At 40.0% G+C, this 22468-nt stretch overlaps 1 protein-coding gene across 5 annotated transcripts in view; it reads right to left on the bottom strand.

Annotated features, from left to right (window-relative positions):
* The window catches only part of LOC100704753 (potassium voltage-gated channel subfamily H member 7), an 82952-nt gene extending 61868 nt beyond the window's left edge, over positions 1-21084 (bottom strand). For 2 of the 5 annotated variants that reach the window (XM_019351260.2, XM_019351261.2), the window contains exons 1-2: positions 20596-21073; positions 19618-19848 (exon numbers count right to left, since the gene is read on the bottom strand). In XM_019351260.2, the coding sequence (XP_019206805.1) occupies positions 19618-19848; positions 20596-20671 (307 nt within the window). In that variant the 5' untranslated portion in view covers positions 20672-21073. Of the gene's footprint in view, positions 1-19617; positions 19849-20595 lie in introns of all 5 variants that reach the window. The other 3 variants (XM_025902930.1, XM_019351259.2, XM_025902929.1) reach the window with 3 other exon arrangements.
* Positions 21085-22468: the final 1384 nt, after the last annotated feature.

The raw sequence follows: 22468 nt of genomic DNA, 5'->3' as shown, positions 1-22468 counted from the left end.
AGACAGACACTGGCTCACACACATAAACACACACAGTCACTCACACACAGCCTGCCGGCAGCATTAATTAGCAAAATGTTCTCTGTCCAACTAAATCTAATACGCAAGCAATGGAGCTGCTTTACATGGTGCAGTGTAATGAGAGAGCACACCTTTGAAAGGCACTAAAAGAACTTTAGTCAGAGAATTTCTGACCTGAATATTTATAAGGACAAGCAAAGCAAACACAGTTAAATGTGTCCATTTAATAGATCGGGTGCCATCTCTACTGCTTTAACAACAGATTTAGAAATGAAAAAAAAAATATACCTTCAAACTTAAAGAAAGTGTGTGACTCAGCAGCAGCCCTCCCATGACACAAATTTACAGTCATGGATGGATGATCTGAAACAGAAACACAATCTGTTCTTTTCTAGTCTCTAATCCTCAGAGAATGGTGGAAGGAGGAAAGTGCTGACACACAGTTCATGTAAGTGGCAAAGAATCTCAAACTTTGGCAAGGTGAAAGTGATCTAATGCGCACAAAACTGCCTATCATCCTCATAAACAAGATTCTTGAGCCAAACCGGAGGGAATTTTATATATACAAGCAGCCTGATAAGGCTACTGCTTTGCTAGTGTTGAAACTGCTTGGTGTGTCAAGGTCAAGTCTTAAGCCTGAGAGGAAACGTGGGTCTTATTCATTGAAACATTTTCTACTAAACTTCATTTCCTCGCTGACGGGGTGCAGTGAGGAAGCTACCTGGATTAACAGAGCTACCTAGTAATCTTTTGCTAGACAGATGGCTCGGCAGGATGGCAGCACAGTGTGTTACCAAGTGTATATGCGGAATATGCCAAATCACAGCATGCTCTTTAATGTTTTCAGACCAAAGCCACATTGTATAGCATCATCATTTTTGAACATAACTACTCTGGTACAGTTGGGATTCAGTGTCCATTCTGATAAAAACACAAGATTTTTAAAAAAAAAAAAGGTAGTTCCAGTCATGCAAAGTCACCTCCATGCCAGTTTTTGTACTTGATGTCTCTCCAGTAACCTGGATGACTGGTCCAAGCAAAGATATTACTATGAAATTAACACAATTGTGCATGAGATAGATGGATAAAACCGGCATTCATCTCAAACACAGTGGATAATAGTTAAAAGCTGCATAACAGACATGTTATAGGCACCTTTTAGTACACAAGACTCCAGGGAACCTTAATTTGACCTCAAGGTTTGGACTGACAACAGGAACACTAATGGAGCTAAGGACAAAGTTCAGATGAGGGTAGTGTCTTACTGATACACCAATGACTAACAATTCCAACAATGTCCTTTCATTACAGAGCTATCCAATACATGTCTCTGTTCAACACAGTTCTCTCAGTCTGTGCCTCACTGCCATGATTCTCTTTCTCAACTTATATTAATTACACTATCAAAGGTTGTGCTAGTTCAAGCTCATTTTAAGCTTGAGGGATCACTACTCTGCTCTGCTGAAGGGCATTACCTCAAGCCGAGCAGAGCTTTGAAATAGCCTTCAAGAAGCTTGGAGCTCTTTTCCTGAAGACTACTTAAAGAAATTACAAGAAAGCTTGCGTAAGATATTTCAGAAGAATAAAGGTGGGCATTACAAATTATTGACTTTAACAATCTCATTAGAATTGTGCAAATTCTTTTTTTTCTTACATATTGTATTTCTATGCATGTTTCAATTAATAATTTCCCATTTTTCCCTATTTCCCATTTTCATAGCAAATCATTAAGAAGTTAGCGATATCTCAAGACTTTTGCATAGTATTTTATAGTGTAGCACAGCCACAGACCTGGTACTTTAATTATATTTAGTGCTGTACTGGACATGAGATGTCATTGTATTAATTTCACCAAATAAAGAAATCCACTGATTTCTTCAATTTTGGTTTCAAAAAGGAAGAGAGTTGGCAGTTCATTGGTCAATGACTTGTCAGCCAAGCAGGCACTAGAGTTATCTTAATCCTTAATGTTTTCTTGGCTGTGTATCTTAGCCTGCCGAGCAAATAACCTGAGCAACCTGTAGGAGTGTTAACCCACTACTGTAATGGTAGCTGTTCACTTAAACCCTGATTCAAAAGTTATAGTTCCAAAAACCAAGATGGCAATGGCCAAAACACAAAACCCAAGGCTCAGCAGAGGTCAACAGTCTATGCTATTGGAAGAAATATTCAATTTTCTTACTGAGGTTTTGCAAACATGTGGTGACTAACCAAGTAAAATTACATCATCTGTATGGACTTGTGACAGTCATGCTGACAATGTGTCATGGCACAATATAGGATCAAACGAATAAAACCCAAGTTACATAGGCCTAGAGATTAGTCTGTAACCAACTACCAGAAACCACTGATCATGAGGTAAAAATTAGTGTTCCCTAACTAGTTGCTGGAAGTTGATGACAGTCATTGGAAAAATAATTGCTAGAGCCCGGTCAGCAACCCCCTGAGTTTTACCTCTCACTGGGAAAAATGTGTTGCGCAACTCCACAACTACTTTCGATTGCTTTGGTCTCTAGGACACTGCTGTGGTCGCAGTTTGAACAGAGGTGTTGGACTTTTCCACAAACACTGCCCAGCTATTCCCTGAGCTGTAGGGAAACTGTGAAGCTGCAAACTGGAAATGAAAACCATTTGGCTTCAAAGTCAAAGTTGTGTCTTTTGAAACTTGCTGGCTGCAGGCACAACTTTGACTTTAAAGAATTGAACTTTTTCAAATTCTACTTCTACTCAGCTAATAGTTAGTGAGTATTTGCAGACCAACATAAACAACTATGGGCAGCTGTGGCAACTGGCTAGTAGCCAAAGTAGTCAAGCAACATCTTCTTTTCCACTAGCAAAGTTTCAAGATAAAGTAATCATCTTAGATGTCTGTGAAGGTTCTCAGTCATCCAGGTCATCGTAGTCAAAGGAGTTTGCAAAGAAAAGCGTCTGGACTTCTTTAAGTTGCTTGAAGACGTTTCACCTCTCATCCGAGAAGCTTCTTCAGTTCTAAGGTCAAATGGCCGAGAGTCCCAGATTTAAACCCAGTGGGAGTATCCCCCCAAGGAGGGACAAAGGACCCCCTGGTGATCCTCTAATCACATGCGCCCAGGTGTGAAAGTGGGTGTGGGACCTAATCAGCCAGGGTTTCGGGTGAGCCCATTGTGAAACCTGGCCCCACCTTGTCATGTGAATTCCTGAGGTCAGATGGCCCAGGATGTGAGTGGGCGTTAAGGCGTCTGGGGAGGGAACTCAAAACTGGATTATAGATGGCAGACAGTTGGTGTCGTAAACCACCGCCTCTGTTCAAAGATGGTCGCTCACAGTGGACATAGATGGCCTCTTTCACTCCTCTTTCAAACCATCTGTCCTCTCTGTCCAAAATGTGAACATTGGCATCCTCGAAAGAGTGTCCTTTATTCTTAAGATGCAGATGGACTGCTGAGTCTTGTCCTGTGGAGGTGGCTCTTCTATGTTGTGCCATGCGCTTGTGAAGTGGCTGTTTGGTCTCGCCAATGTAGAGGTCTGGGCATTCCTCGCTGCACTGTACAGCATACACCACAAACACATACAGTGGTGTATGCTGTACAGTGCAGCGAGGAATGCCCAGACCTCTACATTGGCGAGACCAAACAGCCACTTCACAAGCGCATGGCACAACATAGAAGAGCCACCTCCACAGGACAAGACTCAGCAGTCCATCTGCATCTTAAGAATAAAGGACACTCTTTCGAGGATGCCAATGTTCACATTTTGGACAGAGAGGACAGATGGTTTGAAAGAGGAGTGAAAGAGGCCATCTATGTCCACTGTGAGCGACCATCTTTGAACAGAGGCGGTGGTTTACGACACCAACTGTCTGCCATCTATAATCCAGTTTTGAGTTCCCTCCCCAGACGCCTTAACGCCCACTCACATCCTGGGCCATCTGACCTCAGGAATTCACATGACAAGGTGGGGCCAGGTTTCACAATGGGCTCACCCGAAACCCTGGCTGATTAGGTCCCACACCCGCTTTCACACCTGGGCGCATGTGATTAGAGGATCACCAGGGGGTCCTTTGTCCCTCCTTGGGGGGATACTCCCACTGGGTTTAAATCTGGGACTCTCGGCCATTTGACCTTAGAACTGAAGAAGCTTCTCGGATGAGAGGTGAAACGTCTTCAAGCAACTTAAAGAAGTCCAGACGCTTTTCTTTGCAAACTCCTTTGACTAATCATCTTAGAGTTAAATTACTGAGTGCTCAAGGTAAAAGCCGGAATTAAAAGGAAGGAATTAAATAGCTGTACTATTAGGTTGCTGTGGGAAATGTCACAGTTTTGCAATTCTTACTACATAGTTACACCACTTAAATCTTAGAACTCTAAATCTATAACAATTCTAAGTTCGTCATTTGTTTGTAAAATGAAAGTAACTGATAACTACAATCCCACTGAAATGCTACATCCAGATGAACAGAATCAACTTCTGGTGATAACTACAATGGTAGTTATCCAGTTCTGATGGAGGTTTTTTCCTGTTAAAAGGGAGTTTTTCCTTCCCACTTATCTTATGAGTGCTAACTCATAAGATAAGATAAGATAAGATAAGATAAGATAAGATAAGATAAGATAAAGAACTTTATTGTCATTGTAGTTATACAACGAAATTTGTTTGGTAGCTCACAGAGGCCAGCAGCAATAAAAAGTATTTACAATATGGTAGTTTGAGCGCAAGCTGTATAATATAATATAACAGTATTTCCAATGTGGTAGTTGAGTGCAAACATGAATGTCCCATAAAGTGTCTAAGATAATAAGTATAACAGTATTTATAGTGTGGTCATTTAGTGTAAACATTAATGCCCAGTAAATGACTTTGTACATTAGCAGCAGACATGACATGGGGTAAAGGAGAGAGAGGGAGAGTTACCTATTGTGTGTTGGGGGAGCGATGACACAGGCTACAGCTCTGGGGAAAAAGCTGTTCTTTAGTCTGTTTGTGCGGGTTGTGATTGCCCTATATCTCTTCCCTGATGGGAGGGGTACAAAAAGTCTGTGACCTGGATGGGTTGGGTCCTTGATGATGCAGCTAGCTCGTTTCTGTAAATAGGTCCATAGGGGGTCATATCATTGTTGGGTTTTTCTCTGTGTGTATTATTGTAGGGTCTGCTTTACAATATAAAGCGCTGTGAGTCGATTGTTGTTGTGATTTGGCGCTGTATAAATAAAATTGAAATTGAATTGAATTTTTTTTTTAAAAGTAGAAAAAAATGAAGTTGATGTGCCTCTTAAACAAAGTGAAGTATACAGTACTATTTTAACTGAAGCCTGTAGAAACTGAGATGTGGCTCTTGGGTTTTTTGCAATTTCTTGAGCATTGCTCATTCTGGGTGATGTGCAAAGCTGTAGTAAAAGTGTTGATGGAGATGTACAGAGAAGGTCAAAAAGTCTTTGTGGATCTAGAGAAAATTAATAATAGGGTGCAAAGAGATGAGCTGTGGTTGTGCTTGAGGAAGTCAGGAGTGGCAAAGAAGTATGTGAGGCTGGTACAGGACATGCATCAAGACACTGAGATATGGTGAGATGGGATTACATCAGAGAGCTGCCCTTCTTGTTCGCAATGGTGATGGATAGGTTGACAGATACGATCAGGCAGGTTTCTCAGTAGATTATGATGTTTGCCAATGACATTGTGATCTATAGTGAAAATAGGGTGCAGACGAGAGCCTGGATAGGTGGAGGTTTGCTCTGGAGAGAAAAGGAATGAAAACCAGTGGAAGCACGACAGAATATGTGTGTGTGAATAAGATATGGGGCAGGTGGAAAGGTAAACATAGAAAGAGTAGAGATAGTGAAGGCAGATGAGTTTAAATACCTGGGGTCAACCATACAAACCAATGGAAAGAGCAGAGGTGAAGGAGAAAGTGCAGGCAGGGTAGAGCAGGCTGATATGAGTGTCAGCGGTGATTTGTGAGAAAAGGATAGCAGCAAGAGTAAAAGAGAAGATTTACAAGATGATAGTGAGACCTAATATGACATATGGATTGGCGATAGTAGCACTAACAAAAGACAGGAGGCTCGGTTGGAGGTGACAGAGCTGAAGATTATGATTGACACTGGGAATGACCAAAATGGACAAGATGAATATCACGAAGAAATGAGTACATCAGATCGACAGCGCGAGTTGAGTGCGTTGGAGACAAAGTTTGAGAAGAAAGGTTGTAATAGCTTGGACATGTTTGGACAGGCATAGTGGGCATATGGAACAAACCATGGTAAATATGGTGCTACCATGAAAAGAGGAAGATGCATGGATGTGCACAACATTCAAATGAATAAAAGGCAGATATGAAGAGGGTTGGTGTGATAAACAATTTGCATAGCTGAACAAAATCCTGGTATCTTTATTATTAAAAAACAATCATTTGTAAAAAACTAAATTAGTTAGGTAATAGAAATTGCTGAATGTGACTGTGTACCTGACAGTTGCACAGCAGGAGGAGTTCCAGTTTCAGGATGCTGGAAATTTCATTCCATTTCCACTATCAATAATTAAAAGAATGCAGCTGAACGTACACTCATTCACAGTGGAAAGGTAACTAAAGTTCAGCACACGCATACATTAATCTCTGCAGTTTGATCAAGTTCTTCTTGCTGTCTCTCTCATACACGGATACACACACACACAGTTGTTTAACATCTGTTAACTGGTTATATCTGACAGTTATATGGGAATCTTGACAGCCCTCACTCGGAGAAATCTCTGCCAGCACCATTTAAATGAAAATCATTTTAAATGGAAAACTCTACTTTTTGCCTTGGTTTGATAGACATGGTGTGTATATGTGGGTGTATGCAGTTATGTTTGTAAGTGAGCACAAATGAGTGACACTAATGTGAGCTGAGCCTCGAGCAGCTCTGGTGTTACACTACCTCAGGGGTTACAGTGACACCTCCCTCCTTGTTTCCACTCTCTATGTCTCTGTAAAACGCTCAACTGTGAGCTTCTTCAGTTCGCCACAACTAATTGTCATCAAATCAAGTTATCCAGGTCACTCTTTAACCCTGCCTCAGCAAGTTAGTATGTGTCGGAGTCGATCACTGTTGCAGCAGTAGTGTCTTTTATTCAGAAAGTGAGAAAAGCAACATCGGTGTAGGAATGACGTCGACCTGTGTAAACTGCAAAGTGCACAAATTCTCATTTACAGTAACAGACATGCCACTCAATCTGAAGACTCTACTCAAAAACAGTAGATGGGTGAAAAGATGCTGTGATTCCATTAAAGTACTAAAGCTAAATGAGAAAGATAAAAAAACAAGCCTATGTTTCTGGAAATGTAACCAGTGCTTCCCACCCCTCTCCCGTTTTCCTTTTTCCACTGAGAACATTTAGATGTACTCGGAACTGTGTATGTGTATGTCTGCTATCTATTCCAGAAGAGGTTACAATTTCATCAATGGCAGCACAGAGCCTGTTGGTTTGAGAAACTGTCTCGTACCACAAAGGTCACTTGTCAAATCAAGAGAAGTGCATCAACATCTATATGAATAACAGGTACACGGTACACATTATTTATAACTGCAGAAATATCCTCTGTTATTATGCATAGAAGAAAATTATTTCCATTTATGCCTTGCCAATGGTAAGGCAATGACAGTCTTGGAACATATTTAAAATCTAATGTAATGGCTAATATACTGTTATATCATAAATATACTCCTGGAAATTAGCGATGTAGTCATAACATTGTATCTCTCCTCTTGAACAGACAGGAGATGTGGGTGTTAAACATTGTGATCACAATGACAGAGTACAGCCGTGTTAGCATGAGGCACAATGACTTTCAACAGGACCTGATAATGATAGGAAGACAGTGAGTTGTTCAAGGAGACAATCCTCAAAAGTAAAATTTGAATCAGAGGGTCACTGCATCCTTTGCCAGCATTTATATAAGAGACACTTCATTATGAGTTTAAATCACACAGTGTAAAAGCCAAACTATGCAGGTTGAAGCAGATAAACTTTATTCCAAATCTGAGGCATGATGCAGAACTGAATACAAACAATTTAGTTGCCTTTTGTGTGCCTGAGTGTGGTGCAGATTCATTTAAGGTCTTTTTTTATGAGCCCCTCCTCAAAATGTAAACCAGTAGCGTTTACCATGCATACATAACTATTACAGTATAGTGGTGCAAGGAGCCAGCTGAAAAAGGGCCACAACTGCTTTGCCATTTTCAGTAAACAAGTTTGTCTTTCCGTTCCTCCTTAAGTGTCAGGGAAACAGTAAACTAACTAACTAAACAGTAAACAGCAAAAAGGAGCTCAGTGCCAAAGTTACAGCAGTTAGTTTTCATGTCTTTACATTATCTTTCAGATGGTTTTTGTAGCTGATGTGACAAGCGTTTTTGTAGCTGATGTGACAAGCGCTTCAGATGCTACCAAAAAAGGGACAACATCAAGCATGACAAAATTAAAGCATCCGCCTGTGTTGCTATGTTTCTTTCACTGCTGATCAGAGATGGAGCTGAAAATTACCCAAAACTGCAGAGTCATTCAGGGTTTATTACAAAAACTAGTTGCTGTATTTTAGCATCTGTCAGATCTTTTATCTGATATTTCCTTGGTATTGTTTCTATACTTGGATCGCGAAAACTTGGATTACTGCTAGTGACAGATTTGATGCTAAAATTCCATTATGATGTGTGAGGGTTTAAAAAAGGACCCAAATTTAGGATCCGGAGGACAAAGACAGGATGACAGCAAAATACAAAAGTCACTTACAAAAGTAACTTAACTTCCACAGCATGTCTTTGTCCTCCTCTCACAAAAAAACTGGTCGCAACAGATGGAGCCCCCCCCCCCCCGCCAGGTTCTCCGGGAGATTTCTTCCTGTTAAAAGGGAGTTTTTCCTTCCCATTGTCACCTAAGCACTTCATCAAACGGGTTTTTCACTGTTTTCTTTGTATTACTGTAGGGCCTTTACCTTACAATATACAGCATCTTGAGGCAACTGCTATTGTGATTTGGCACTATATTTAAAAAAAAATTACTGAATACACGAACAACTGATGAGTGACTTTTAAATTTGTGGATATACTGTGTGTATGTGGTGTATAGGTTACCGTTTACAGTATTATAAAAGCACGAGAGTTTGACTGAATGTGTACTGTGTACGTGAACCTTTGACGAATAACTTAAAGAGCCAGTTAATGATTGTTCAGTCACCTTTTTCTTTTAGCCAGTTCATAACCAAATACTGGTTCGACTTTGTCAGACAACTAAAAATAGCGTTCAGACAATATAGTAATGCAACATTTGCTAGAAAACATACAACAATATCTTATTAGGACGTCTAAGACTAAAATTTTAAAAAAGACCCCATAATTTCTTTTTTAGCGTTATTTAGCATTGCAACAATCTGAACAGCATTGGTCATGCTTAACTGTCTAGCAAGAGCCAAAAAAATAAGAAACAACAAAGACAAAATACACCGTACAAACCTGGATGTAAATAATAAAGACATGCATGATGAAGAGACCTCAAATAGACAAACTTTGGGAAATGTCAGACTTGAACTATTGCAGTCTAACACCTTGATAATGTCGGATGTCAGGTTTTGTTGACATGTGTACAGTTGTGATGATACATGCCACTAGCTGTAGGCTGTGCCCCTGCAAACCCGTTGATTGAATCCCCATCAAAGTGATCTTTCAAGGGTAGCAGAATACAGATCCATGGCATTTAGTGATAGGTTGCAAAAATGGGCCAATTCATGACCAATTCAGCCCCACAAGTGATTGTTGTGGGGCTGGGATTGTGTCTTGGGGTCTTTGTTGTGTTTTTCAAGTTGCTCCTGAGCAATTTCTGCTTTCTGTTATGTGGGAGATGCAGTTCAATATAAATGTTCAGTTGTGAGGGAACATAAGATCCAAATTAAGGCCAGGACATGAGGTTTTTCAGAACATTTCATTGTTTCCCTTCCTTGATTGTTGCAACAATCCTAACAGCACAAAATCCAATGAATGAAAACTCTAACAGTGACAAAAAATGAATGGCTGCTCATTCACAGATTTGCTCTTTGCATATTCCATCTCTGAATGAGGGAAAATCTGGGATCAGGTCTGAAATATCATTCATAAGAAATATGAACGATTGAGTGGAGGGGGCAGGGTTAAATTGGCAGACCCACACTGTGTGATTCTTCCTTCATAGAGCCAACCTATTATCTCCTGGACATCAGCTGAATGAACGGCATCTCTGCACATGGAGCTGCTGGACGGGAGATGTGAGCCCCTTAATAAAACAAGAATGAGCAGAGACTTGTGGGGAGGGGGAGGAAGGAAAGCCAAGTGTTTGAGCCTGAATGGGTTGGGGGAGGGGCCGTCAGACTGTTTACTGTCTGTTTGCAGTAATACTATCACATAAATGCAATGAGTTTGGGCTTAATCCAAAGATACAACACCAGACTGACCTACATTTATTCACTGGCACTGTGAAGCCCTGGCTTTGTAATAGATTTCATTCATACCAGTTAATTAACTAGTATGTGTGACTGATATCATAAAATTCTATATGTGGGACAATGACAAAGCTGTTGACATGTCCAGAGCAGCGTGTACAGATTTCTGCTAAAAGTTTGATTTATGAAAGTAATTCTTCTCTTTGAAAGAATCCAAAAATTTCAATACCTTAATGGACATCAATTAAAGAAAACCGTGAAACAAAATAGAAACAATGGAAGGATATTAACTCCTTTGCAACCTCCTAACAACTAAAGAAAAAAGATCTGATTTCTTATTTTTTAAAATATTGTGTTGATTTTATTCTGCAGATATTAATGTCTACAACTATATGTGTAGCATTGTACTTCATCTGACATGTCAGTGAGAAGAAGAAACTGGTGTCTGTGTCTGCTGCTGCGGTGAAGAATGATCTAACAGGAGCACAATGGAAAAGGGGAGGGATGGTGAAGGAATGCGTTATTGATCCGAATGATCTTGTTACACACTAAGTGCAAGGTTTCATGAATTTTAATACAAATAAGAAGACAGAAAGACAGCAAATCATTTATCTGTCTGAGGCCATGCTATTTTCTGCAGAAGATGACTGAGAGAGGAGCAGATCTTTTCATCTTTGTTGACAAAGGCTGCATTTTGGACCTTTATCTAAACAAAGTGCTGGATCTCAGAAGTGCCTCACAGAGCTAGTAGTGTGACACTGGGCAAGTGATACTCAGCTTACGGGCCTATCAACCTAGTCAGGTCTGTCACGGGGGACAACTGTCCAGCTATTCATTGAAATATTGCTTGAAGATGTTACACCTATATGTACCATCATATAAATGCTTTCAAGGGCAACAAAGTTAGCATTTTGCAAGTTAAATTTTTGCAGTTGTATCAAGTGGGCTTGTTGTCAGTCTTTGTAAATGAATTTAGTTAGTTATTAAGTTATGGGCCTTTTACTCTTTTCATTTTGGGGGAAAAGCTGAGTATTCCTGCTGAGTAGATTTGAGTAAGATTTACAATTTCTGTGAATTTTTAACTGAAATACACATGAATTTAAACGAATATTCTAACATTAGACGTCATTCCTATATTACCACCAGTCTACTTTCGCAATTCTAGTGCCTTTATATTCAGTCTGTCTATGAAGCCAAATCTTTATTACCAGGTCAAATGTTCCTTTGGAATAGTTATAATAAACCGTCTATTTTACATAGGGACAAAAAGGTGATGGAAGATAAGAGAAAACTGATCTTAACAGCTAAAAAAATGTGTAACTGCTCTCATAACATGAAATATGAAGCTAAGTAGAAACTGCCTGCTTTTCTTGAGAACCACATCTGCATTTGGGGAGCCTCTTTCTTTTGCTAACAGCCCAGAAAAGCTGTTGAGGAGACTCATTATAAATGGGATCCACTGTGAGGCATGAATATAGAGGAAATCAAAGCTTCTGCTACAACACAAATCTATGTCACTTTAGACTGAGAGTGGTAGCTTTGCTCATTACACTGCTCCCTAGTTGGGCCCTGTAAAGTGATGAGAGTGAGCTGGACAGCTGTATTCAGTCACACAAAATCAGTTTTCTAAGCAAATCCTTTGTTTTATTCTGTATGGGTTCATTCAATGTTGAACACGAGAACAGCTCGCTCCGTTTTTAGCGCAGTCAAGTGAAAATAATGTTCTGTATCTGCATAAAGAGGTAACACTTTGCTTCCAGTGAAACAGACAAAGGGTGTTGGATACAGAACTAGGGCCATCAATTATTGAAGCAGCTCTCAAGCAGCTGGACTGAATTCAAGAGGGCGTTCCCACAATGGAAGAAGCCATCTGATATTCAGCTGCACCTGATTTCTTTCCATCTCTGACACCTTCATTTACTCTCTCTGCCAGCCGCCCTAACGACACACACATTTAGATAAGGATGAATGCTCCTTTCTTCATCTCAGCTCTCCGTCTTTCAGTTATGCGCCTTATTTTGTCTTTTGTTGTCCCCTTTTCTCCCCCACTGCATCTTCTTTTATTCTTTCTGCATTTCCTTCTTTTTAGCTCACACTGTTTCCCTTCATACACATGTCTTTCACAGAGACAGGCTGCCCACTGTATGGTCTCAAACACAGCTGAACCTGAGAACATGATGGAGAATGCAGGTGAAACAGAATAAGAGCTTATCTTGTTTGCACAGCAATGGATCTGCAAGAATTGGTTTTATGGAGTGTGGTTTCCATTCAAGACTCACACCATTGAATAACCTGACTCATCTCATCATCAGTCATCCTGTCCAGTTTCCATAGCCTCATTGGCTAGTTGCACATTGTGAGTAATTCACACAAAATTCACACGTGGTGCACTTGTGTCAGCAGCACCTTCAAAAAACACCTTCAAGTCATCTCATTCTTGTAGAAATTAGTTAGCCCCAAGTCCCTGCAATACCCATGTTTGTATATACATGGCAATCTGGTTTAGATGCTAACCTAAGCAATTCAGGCACTAACTGGGCAGATGTGTGGGTGACAATTTGTCTGGTTTACATATGGTGTTAAACTGTATTCTGTAACCTGTAACATTAAGTGTTTTGTGCATGCCCAAATATTAGCCCTTTATGTAGGTGATGTTTGCTGAAAGATAAAGAAGAATAGATATTATTTCCACTGTGTTGTTTTGCTCCTGATGGATCGTTGCCCTACATTCTCTTAATTTTCTCTAAGAAGCACGTTTAACAAAATATTACCAACACTAAGGTTTTATAGGATAGTATACTTGATGTTGTTGGATTTGAACTCTTGGACAAAACATGTCATTTTACTATGTCAACTTGGGTCTAGAAATTGTAATTGTAATTTCTTTTTAATCATTAGGGCACATGAACATGATGCTGCAATGCAAAAAATGGACTGATAGGAGAGGCAGGCTAATTTTCTAATTTATAAACAAACATCAAACCAGTTAGTTGAGTAGTAATAACCAGACAACCGTGATAACGGGTCCCAGCAGACCCACTGAGAGAGCAAGCATCTAGTAACCAAAAGAATGCAGTGTAAGCACAGGTTTTGTACATATGTTCAATTCAAAAGTAGCATGGCAACTCAAATCAACAAGGGGCAGCTGCACATGAAACTGAGACACAAACACACACTGCACTAGCTGTTGTAACCACTTCTGGACACCATGATTTGCAAAGGCAACAACGGTTTAATCCAGATGGGCTCTTGTACCGAAATTTGGCACCAATCGATTTAGTGTGAATCTGTCCTCTGTACTAATTCGGTTAGTTCCCTAAAAAGTACCAGATTCTGTCCCCAGCCCTAGAAGTATGACCTGAAGTATGTACAGAACAGAACAATATGTATCCACCTGCATGTTAATGAAGTTAATATTACTGTGTCTAATTCATAAAACTTGCAGAACAACTTTTTCCCCTTTTACATGCCTTGCCATAGTATATGTATTGTATATGTATTACTGCTGAAAATTATTACAGCTACTCTTGCACTCACAGCTATGTCCACACATTCACTTACTCACAATAATATATATTCACTCACATCCACCAAGCCAGAATGCAATTAACCAGTTAGGAAATACTAACTATTAGGCACATCTCAAATGTGTACTATTGATCAGATAAGGACTCAGAAACAACATTAGTTTTGTAACTGAGCCTTAAAAAGCCAAAAGGAAAGAAAAGAAAAGACCAACTTTTAAAACTCCATTTATCAATAACATTCAGATCCACGAAAGGATTAAAAATATCCATTAAACGTTCTAAAAGCATAATTTAAAATTTAGTTTCTACCAATGCTAAATACTTTAAGTATTTAGCAGGCCCCAAAATAATTCTGTCTGCACCTTTTGAGTCATAAAATTTGGACAGATTGTTAGCAAATCTGACCCAACATGAATAACAGACTGAGAATAACTAGCTTTAGCAGTGGACTTTAGCATCATAATGTCACCTATTTTGTTGAGATTATGGCTTTTAAAGCAACTACAACAAATGTTCTTTACAATCTAAAGTTCCCACATTTATCCATCGCATTTGAAGGCTGAAAAAGCTCAAATCTCAGCGAGCATCACTGAAGCACAACCAGCTTTAATCTATTTAGAGCGTGACATTTTCGCTCTCATTTGCTATTTGCAAGTGAGAGCTGTTAGTATGTGCTGAGCTTATGGATTTCTAGATACACAAAGGACCCCGAGAGGGTTTTTTAGCATGGCAAGCAAGGCCCTGTAAACGTTCGGAACAATAGAGTGAGTGTTGCTGAGTAAATATGTGCTGCTGAGATTAGAACTGACTTTTTTTTTTTGAAACTGTCATTAAGACACTAACATTTAAATACTTAATCTTTAACTCAGGTCATTTATTTATGCACTGGATACATTCATTAGCAAATATAAGCCTGCAGAGTAATAATGAGTGCTGACAGGAACATCAGCTGTAGTTACCTCCTGTGGTGCATTGTTCAATGCCAGAGCTGAAATGGGTAGTCTTTTAAAACAGGAACTCTTTTACTATATGCTTGTGTTTCAGGTGGCAACAGATGTTCCAAAGACAATTTTGTAGCATTGCCATTTAAATGGGCCATGCAACTATATTTAACAAAATCCTGCCAGAGAAGAATGAGCCCTGCATCTGTATTCATTAAAAGAATTAAGTGCAAGACTCTTTGTACCATTGTTGTCAAAATAATTGTCAGAACAATTATTGGCTAATTTCTCTCAATCTTTTAACTATTTTTGTGTGAATTGTCTGTATTTAACACACTTTACATATTAAACTCATGAAATACATTACTGAATGCATATTTTGTCTTACTACTGCATATCTTCAGCACACTATTTACAATTACTTTCCCCGGCAGTTGGAAACAATTTCCACTTTAATGACAGACATCAGATGCACTGAAAGGAAAAAGGACCAGTGGCCCAGTGAATGCACAAATCATAAAGCATTAACAATGTGCCAGAGATTGTGCTGACGAGCAGAATCTCCTTCATGGACTGTAAAGGACATTGGGCAATGTGCTTATATCGACCTAGGATCCTGGGATTAAAAAGAAGATTGTCTTGAGGAAACTCCTACAGAGCACCACAATGAGATCTGCTGCAATGACATTTCTCCTAAAATCCTAAATACAGAAGCCAATAGAGACAGAGGCTGAAGGCTCTCTGATTGCTGGCTGTTACATCTAAATCTATTCTCATAAATGCATAAATCCGGGAGTTGCTACACCTGATTTCCATTCCGGGATCTTTTTCACTGCAGCACCGCTCAAGACAGCTGGCACATTTTTTTAATTTTTTTTTTTCATTCTCATTGTTGTCCATCACTGACAAACAACCGTGCTTCAGTTACACGACTTTATCTACTGCTAGACTGTATCAAAGACATATTATTGTGTCTTTGTTTTGTTTTTTACAAATAGAGCTGCCTGCTTCAGCACACTTGTATTAACAGTGTGATCACATGAATGTTTTGCAGTCAAAGATTATAAATGGTTAAACATATCTGCAAACATACCAGATTACATATAAAAGTTAAAAATATATTTATATAAATTCAAAAGAAAAGATGATTTACACGTATGAATACATATACCCATACTTGCTTATCCTAATACGAGCAGCATATTTAACAGCAGTCTGCCAAGTTAAAACAGGTGTATGACCTTCCCTGGAGAAACTCTGACTCAGGTAAGAGGAAAACACTGTGGTAATTAGGAACCAGGATACAGAATAGTAATAAGGCCTTTCCCTTGCTGTAGGGCCCAACAGTCTAAATCCCTCCAATGAACACTGTTATTATTAACAAACTGTCCAATTTCAGTTCAGGTCTTTTGTGGATGGGCCAACAGAGGGCGGATGTGTGCAACTGATTTGCACTCTCCAATACACTGTTTTCAGAGATCAATGCAACATGAAGGTATTTGTGTAATCGTTAATACTGTTTGCCCAGCAGATCAATGTACACTGAACCTCCAGCTTGTCTTAGCTGACAAACTGGCCTAGAGGAGCATTAGACTCCTAATGGGCAGTTATTTTAATCCTTTAAGTATTAAAAGAAAATTCCGTGACGAATCAATGTTGCCAATTTAAAATGTGCCACAATGGGCATGCAAAGAAGAGTAGAATAGTGAATAGTCTGGCTGTGTCATAAAATCTTCCCAACTGATAAACGTCTGGATGGACAGACAACTCAAAATATTTGCAGTTTGTTAATCACACCCCAGTTAATTTTGGTGACAGTGGCAACAATGCTGTAAGTCATATTGCTGATGCCAGGGAAGCTCGTCCTGGCCAGCGCACTAGCTGAACTCCTGTTCAGCTAGTGTTACAGCTACACTAAGCACAGGAGGACTTACTTGAGCTTACTTGAGCTACACTAAGCACTGATCCCCTGTAGTGAAAATATAGGCTAAAAAATATACATTTAAATCAGCTTCACACAAACTTGTGAAATGCAGACCAGTATCAAAGTATATTGTAAGGTAGACCTTACAATTATACATACAGAGAAAAACCCAACAATCATATGACCCCCTATGAGCAAGCACTTTGGCGACAGTGGGAAGGAAAAACTCCCTTTTAACAGGAAGAAACCTCAGGCAGAACCAGGCTCAGGGAGGGGCGAGGCCATCTGCTGCGACCGTTTGGGATGAGAGAAGGAAGACGGGACTTTTAACTATGAATCCTCTATGTAGTTCATGCTAGGTGTTCAAGAAGTCACATCTTTTATTACACAAAACGGGTGCAGAACTTCTCTGACACAAAAAAGTTCTCATGCAATCAGTCAAATAACTGAAATGGACTTTATGGTTTCAGAATGTAAAATGTAATTATAAATGTAATATAGAACAAAACCGTTTAGATAAGCAAATGGAAAATGTAGCATTACTGATGCAACATATGTTTATAATTTCCAAAAAGCTCAGCAAGGCCAATATAACACAAAGCTATATTTCATATTGAAAGCTGTTAGGGGTTCAGGCTGTAGCACAACACTTTGCTTAAAAACATGGGCTGGCATCTCCTCTCTGCCTATTCCCTCAAGCATTTTTCTCTATCTTTATCACTTTCTTTTAACCTCTGACCACAAACATCTATGTTTTTGTGACTGCTCCATAAGCGGCTTTTGACCTAATCTACATCACCTTCTTTTGGTCTGGATTTTCTTATACACGCCAGACTATGAAGACACATTACATACACAATCATACACACACACACAAACAAAAAAAAGCTCAGTCTTTGAAACACGCGTCATCCTGATTGAACCACAGCGCCGATTACACATCAAGTGTCAAAACAAATTCTCCTGACAGGATGTTGTTTCACTGTCCCTGAAAAAAATATCATTTCAAAAGCAGAGATATAACACCATTTTGTAAAAGCTACATTTATTTCAAAATAAAGGCTAATGTTACAGGCTTCATATTCTCCACTGCTTCTCCAGATCCTTTCACATGTGTCACATGTGCTCATAGCAAACCTGCTCTCAACTGTGAAAATACAAGATGCCAGTTGTGAACTTGCCAATTGTTATATTCTGTGGCAAATGCCAGTCAGGGAGTGAGCACAGGGCGCACTAGAGGATGTTGGGCCCTCAGGCCACCGTCGTGAACTCTGTTTCTGATTGTTTGGTCAGAGACATTTATGCTAGGGGCCTGCTGGAGGTCATTTTGTAGGGCTCTGGCAGTGCTCATTCTGTTCCGGAGCAGATACTGGCCCTACAGGTCGTTGGCCATTACATATTGATACAAGTATTATTACTTGATGTTGTAGCCAACTCCTAAAAGTCATAAGAAATGCTGTAAAATGATCCCTGAGCTCAGGACAAAAAATAAACAATTCCTCAAACACACAACCACAAGGGGATCATCCCTACAAAGTTCTAACAAAACTATTAATCCTTGTTTGAATCACAGTGCAATTTCACTGGTCCTTAAGTGTTACGCAAGGAGACTTAATCATCTGAATACATATGCCACTGTTACACGACAGTATATGAACTCTCCCTGAACCAGCACAGTTGATGTGAATCAAACAGCTGAACTTTCACTTTGGAGCTAACTTTGTATTTCATCAAAACTATCCCAGCTATCAAGTCATGAGTTAGCATATGCATGCTACATCATCTTAATCATAGATGAGTGATACAGATCCCATCAGTTACAGACAACTGCCACGCCCATGGGTGCCTACACTGGAAAATGTAAAGTAGCAGAATGAAGAGTGACATATGTGTCCAGTAAACTGAGCAGAAACCAAGAGATGGCAAGAGCAGAAAGAGAGAAACCACACGTTTCACTATCTTCACATTGGTCTTAAGGGAGCTGAGCTACATCCTTCCCGGAGTGTCCTATCCAGCGAAGGCTAATGAACACCTTTTCCCAGTCATTCAGTGCATGCATCATTTCAAAACTGGACATCATGGGAGACAAAACTTTAACAGTTGCTCTTTCCCCCCCTCAGGATTCTAAATGGGTGCACTTGGTGATTTGCTGCTGCAAAATGCTCCAGATAGAGCTGACTCGGAACAAAAAATTACACACTATATGTGCGGGGTGTCGGGGTGGCTGTAGCTCAGGTGGTACAGCGGGTGACCTACTCACCGGAATGTTGGTGGTTCGTTTCTAGTCTGCATGCCAAATATCCTTGGGCAAGATATTAACCCCATGTTGCCCTCCGATGCATCCATCGGAGTATGAATGCGAGTGAATGTTAGATAGAAGCACGAAAAACCTTAGATAAAGTGCTTGTGTGAACGGGTATGATTGGGTGAATGCACGAGTTGTATAAAGCGCTTTGAGTGCTCAGTTAGAGTAGAAAAGCGCTATATAAGAACCAGTCCATTTACCTACACTGGCAGATGTTGTACAAGTCACCCTTCACGTATTTTTTCTTCATCTATAGGCTTTCCTTGCAGATAGCAACACAAAATCTATTTAAATTCAAACACTGTAACACTAAATTTTAAAACTGTATTTATTTTAAGCAATTTCTTTACATCGAAAGGTACAACAGGGATCACAAAATAAAGTCAAAACATAATGAGCATGCCAGCCAGTGTGGATTTTAATGTCAGACTATTGCAGCAGCCTTATGTCAAGTGCCACCTGAACCTTGTAACACTCACCATCCTTGCGGTGGTAGGTGATCTCCACTTTGCGCTCCTCGGACCCCAGCAGTGCCTGGGCCACCTGGGCCACAGCGTGCCGACTGGTGAACTGGCCATGCAAGAAGTCACAAGTGCATGGCTTCTGCATAACATCCGGCCTGGAAAAGCCCGTCATCTCGCAGAAACCATCGTTACAGTAGATAATAGCGCAGTTCTGCACCCGGGCATTGGCTATGATGAATTTCTTATCTGTGACGAGGCAGAGGAGAAATTGGGGGAAGAAGAGTGTTACCGTGTTCTTGGATGTAATTTTAAACTATTTGCACATAAATAGGAATATGAGAAAGTATAACAAATGTTTTATTTAACTAATACAAGTGGGTGTATTGGTTAGCATGGGATTATCCAGAATTACAGTCCTGAATGCTACTCAGCTGACTGAATAAAAATATGAAACTTCACATGTAGGTGGGATTGCTCTAGACAATAAGCATGTTCAGTAAATCGTTAGTAGGCTTAAATACTCCACTTTCTATTAACGAGGTAGCATTAAATTTGACATTTTTTTTAAACAACAATGTGGAGAGACAACTGATGCGCAAGTTGTAAAACCAGATTTAAGGCATAACTGCAACCCATTTTTAAAAGCGTAATTAGCAAAATTCATATATGGGGGTACAATCTGTAATTAATTACGTTAATCCTTTAATCCGTGTATCTCACATGCAGCATTTTAAACTACATTTCCCACTGGAGCAGGAGAAAATGAGAAGCACACCAGAACTAAACAAACCTGGTGCGTGATAACACAGTATGGTAATTGACTCATAATGACTTTCATGGACTTCTGCCATTAACATCACAGCCTTGCTGGTGTATAAAAGAGGCCTATTCCTAACAATAACTGATCTCGAGGAGCAGCGGGATAGACACAAAAGACAAGCAGCACAGCACAGTGCACCCACACAGTACCTGACACCCAGGAAATCGACTTACTTTGTCCTTCAAATTTCCGAATAATTACTCCCAAAAATGTGTTTTGTGGCGCAACATGACCCCTCCGGACAGGCATGGTTCCCCTTCCAAAAATAATAATAATGATGGAAGAAAAAAAATCTTTGTCTGTGCAAGTAAGAGCACACCGGTCCCCACAAAAATGTCTTCCGTAAAGTTATATAGCGGGTGTCAACCGAAGCCAGAGGGCCCCCGTATTCTTTGTCATCAGTCAGTCATCTTCGTAAAAAAAGAAAAAAAAGCCCCAACCAACCGAAGGAAAAAAACCTCCCCCTCTGCTTTCCGGTTTTCTTACCCAAGCCCCCGTGTTTCCCTTATTTCAACTCCGACGTGTCCCCCGTTGAGCGCATCGCAGAGGCTTCCCTGCGCTCCTCGCCGACGTGAAGCTAGAAAGAAAGAAAGAGTCGGCAAACCGCAGTTTAAACATTTCACCGTTGCTCTTCGAAAGCACTGCGCGCTTTTTGTGTCAGCGCGTGAGCAGAAGGCGCGCGTGCGTGCGTGCGAGTGAGCTAGCAGGGGTCTATTGTTGTGAAAGGAAGACGGATGGTCTCTGAGGCCAATGGCTGAGAGGCGCAGCACCGACACTGCGAAGGGAGAACCCACAAGGATGCGCAGACAAAGCAGCAGACGTAGAGATGTTAGAAGCGAGGAGGAGAAGTAACGGATTACTGTAACACCTTCCAGTGAGGTTAGACGCATAATTTCATGAGTAGGCTTTAGTTAAGTTAGCACAGAGTAAACAGCTCGTACTTTTAGCTGATACTAAAGGCGAATTATTAACGACATTTTCAATATTCAGTTTTCCTTTTTATCTGTCTTATCACAGCTGCTACATTTATTGCAGACTTTATGAGCGCAAGCTAGCTTAACTTTGCCTGCTTGAATTAAAAAAAACAAAAACGGATTTTTACTAAAATGACTTATCTTACTTTGGTTTCGTGGTGCAGAGCAACACGACATCGAGTGAGGAAATATGTTTTGACATAGAATCATTTTTTTCTTTGTTACTTTTTCTGAGTCGCAAGCCCGACAGCGGCAGTGGGAGACTGAGATCAGGGCAGCCGACGCAGGTGTATTTTATTAAAAGAGAGCGCTTGGCCATCACATATCTTCCCTTTCCGCTTTTCCTGTAAAACACCGTTTGCATCCAAAATGGAGCAAGGATCCTCTGTCACTGCCTCGGCCAGGCGCTGGCCATGGTGCTGCTGTTGCGGCGTCTCACATTTCCTCCCACTGCTGGTTTCAGTAACTTTTTTTGAATGAAAAGATTCAGCCTTTGTTGCTGCCTTGTAACGAACGTAATATACTGTGTAAAGAATAATAAAAAAATACATATATATATAAAATCTTTTCCATTCAAGCTGTCTACACTTAGCTGCTGTAAACTCTCCTTCAGCTTACTTGAGGTCAAGTAATTACTCTCGCTTCCAAAATTGTGCTTTTTGGCAGAGATTTAATAGCATATTCTCCACATTAGCGGTACTTTCATATGACTGAATGTTTTATTATTGAACTATGACATTTGTTTACCATTAACAGCATTTTTCTAGCTTGTCTGGTGGTTTCTTCAGTTAAAAAAAGCTACTTATCTTTTCAATGAAGTTTTTACATGTAAATACACAAAGAGGATAACAAATAACAGTAGACTGAAATAAAAAAAAAAACATAAATTAGAGTGACTTTAGCTAGCATTTCATGTTATTTACATGCAAATTAGGACTCAGGTGGTAGAACGGGCCATTTACTAATCTACTAATACCGCTAATGAAGGTCAGCAGTTTGATCCCTAGCTCTTCCAGTCTGCAGGTTTCCAGTGTTCCTAAATTGCACCCAGCATATTCATTATAAACGTCTT

Source organism: Oreochromis niloticus, linkage group LG23, assembly GCF_001858045.2.
Source record: "Oreochromis niloticus isolate F11D_XX linkage group LG23, O_niloticus_UMD_NMBU, whole genome shotgun sequence".
Taxonomy (NCBI): Eukaryota; Metazoa; Chordata; class Actinopteri; order Cichliformes; family Cichlidae; genus Oreochromis; species Oreochromis niloticus.
This window is presented reverse-complemented; position numbering and strand designations above follow the sequence as displayed.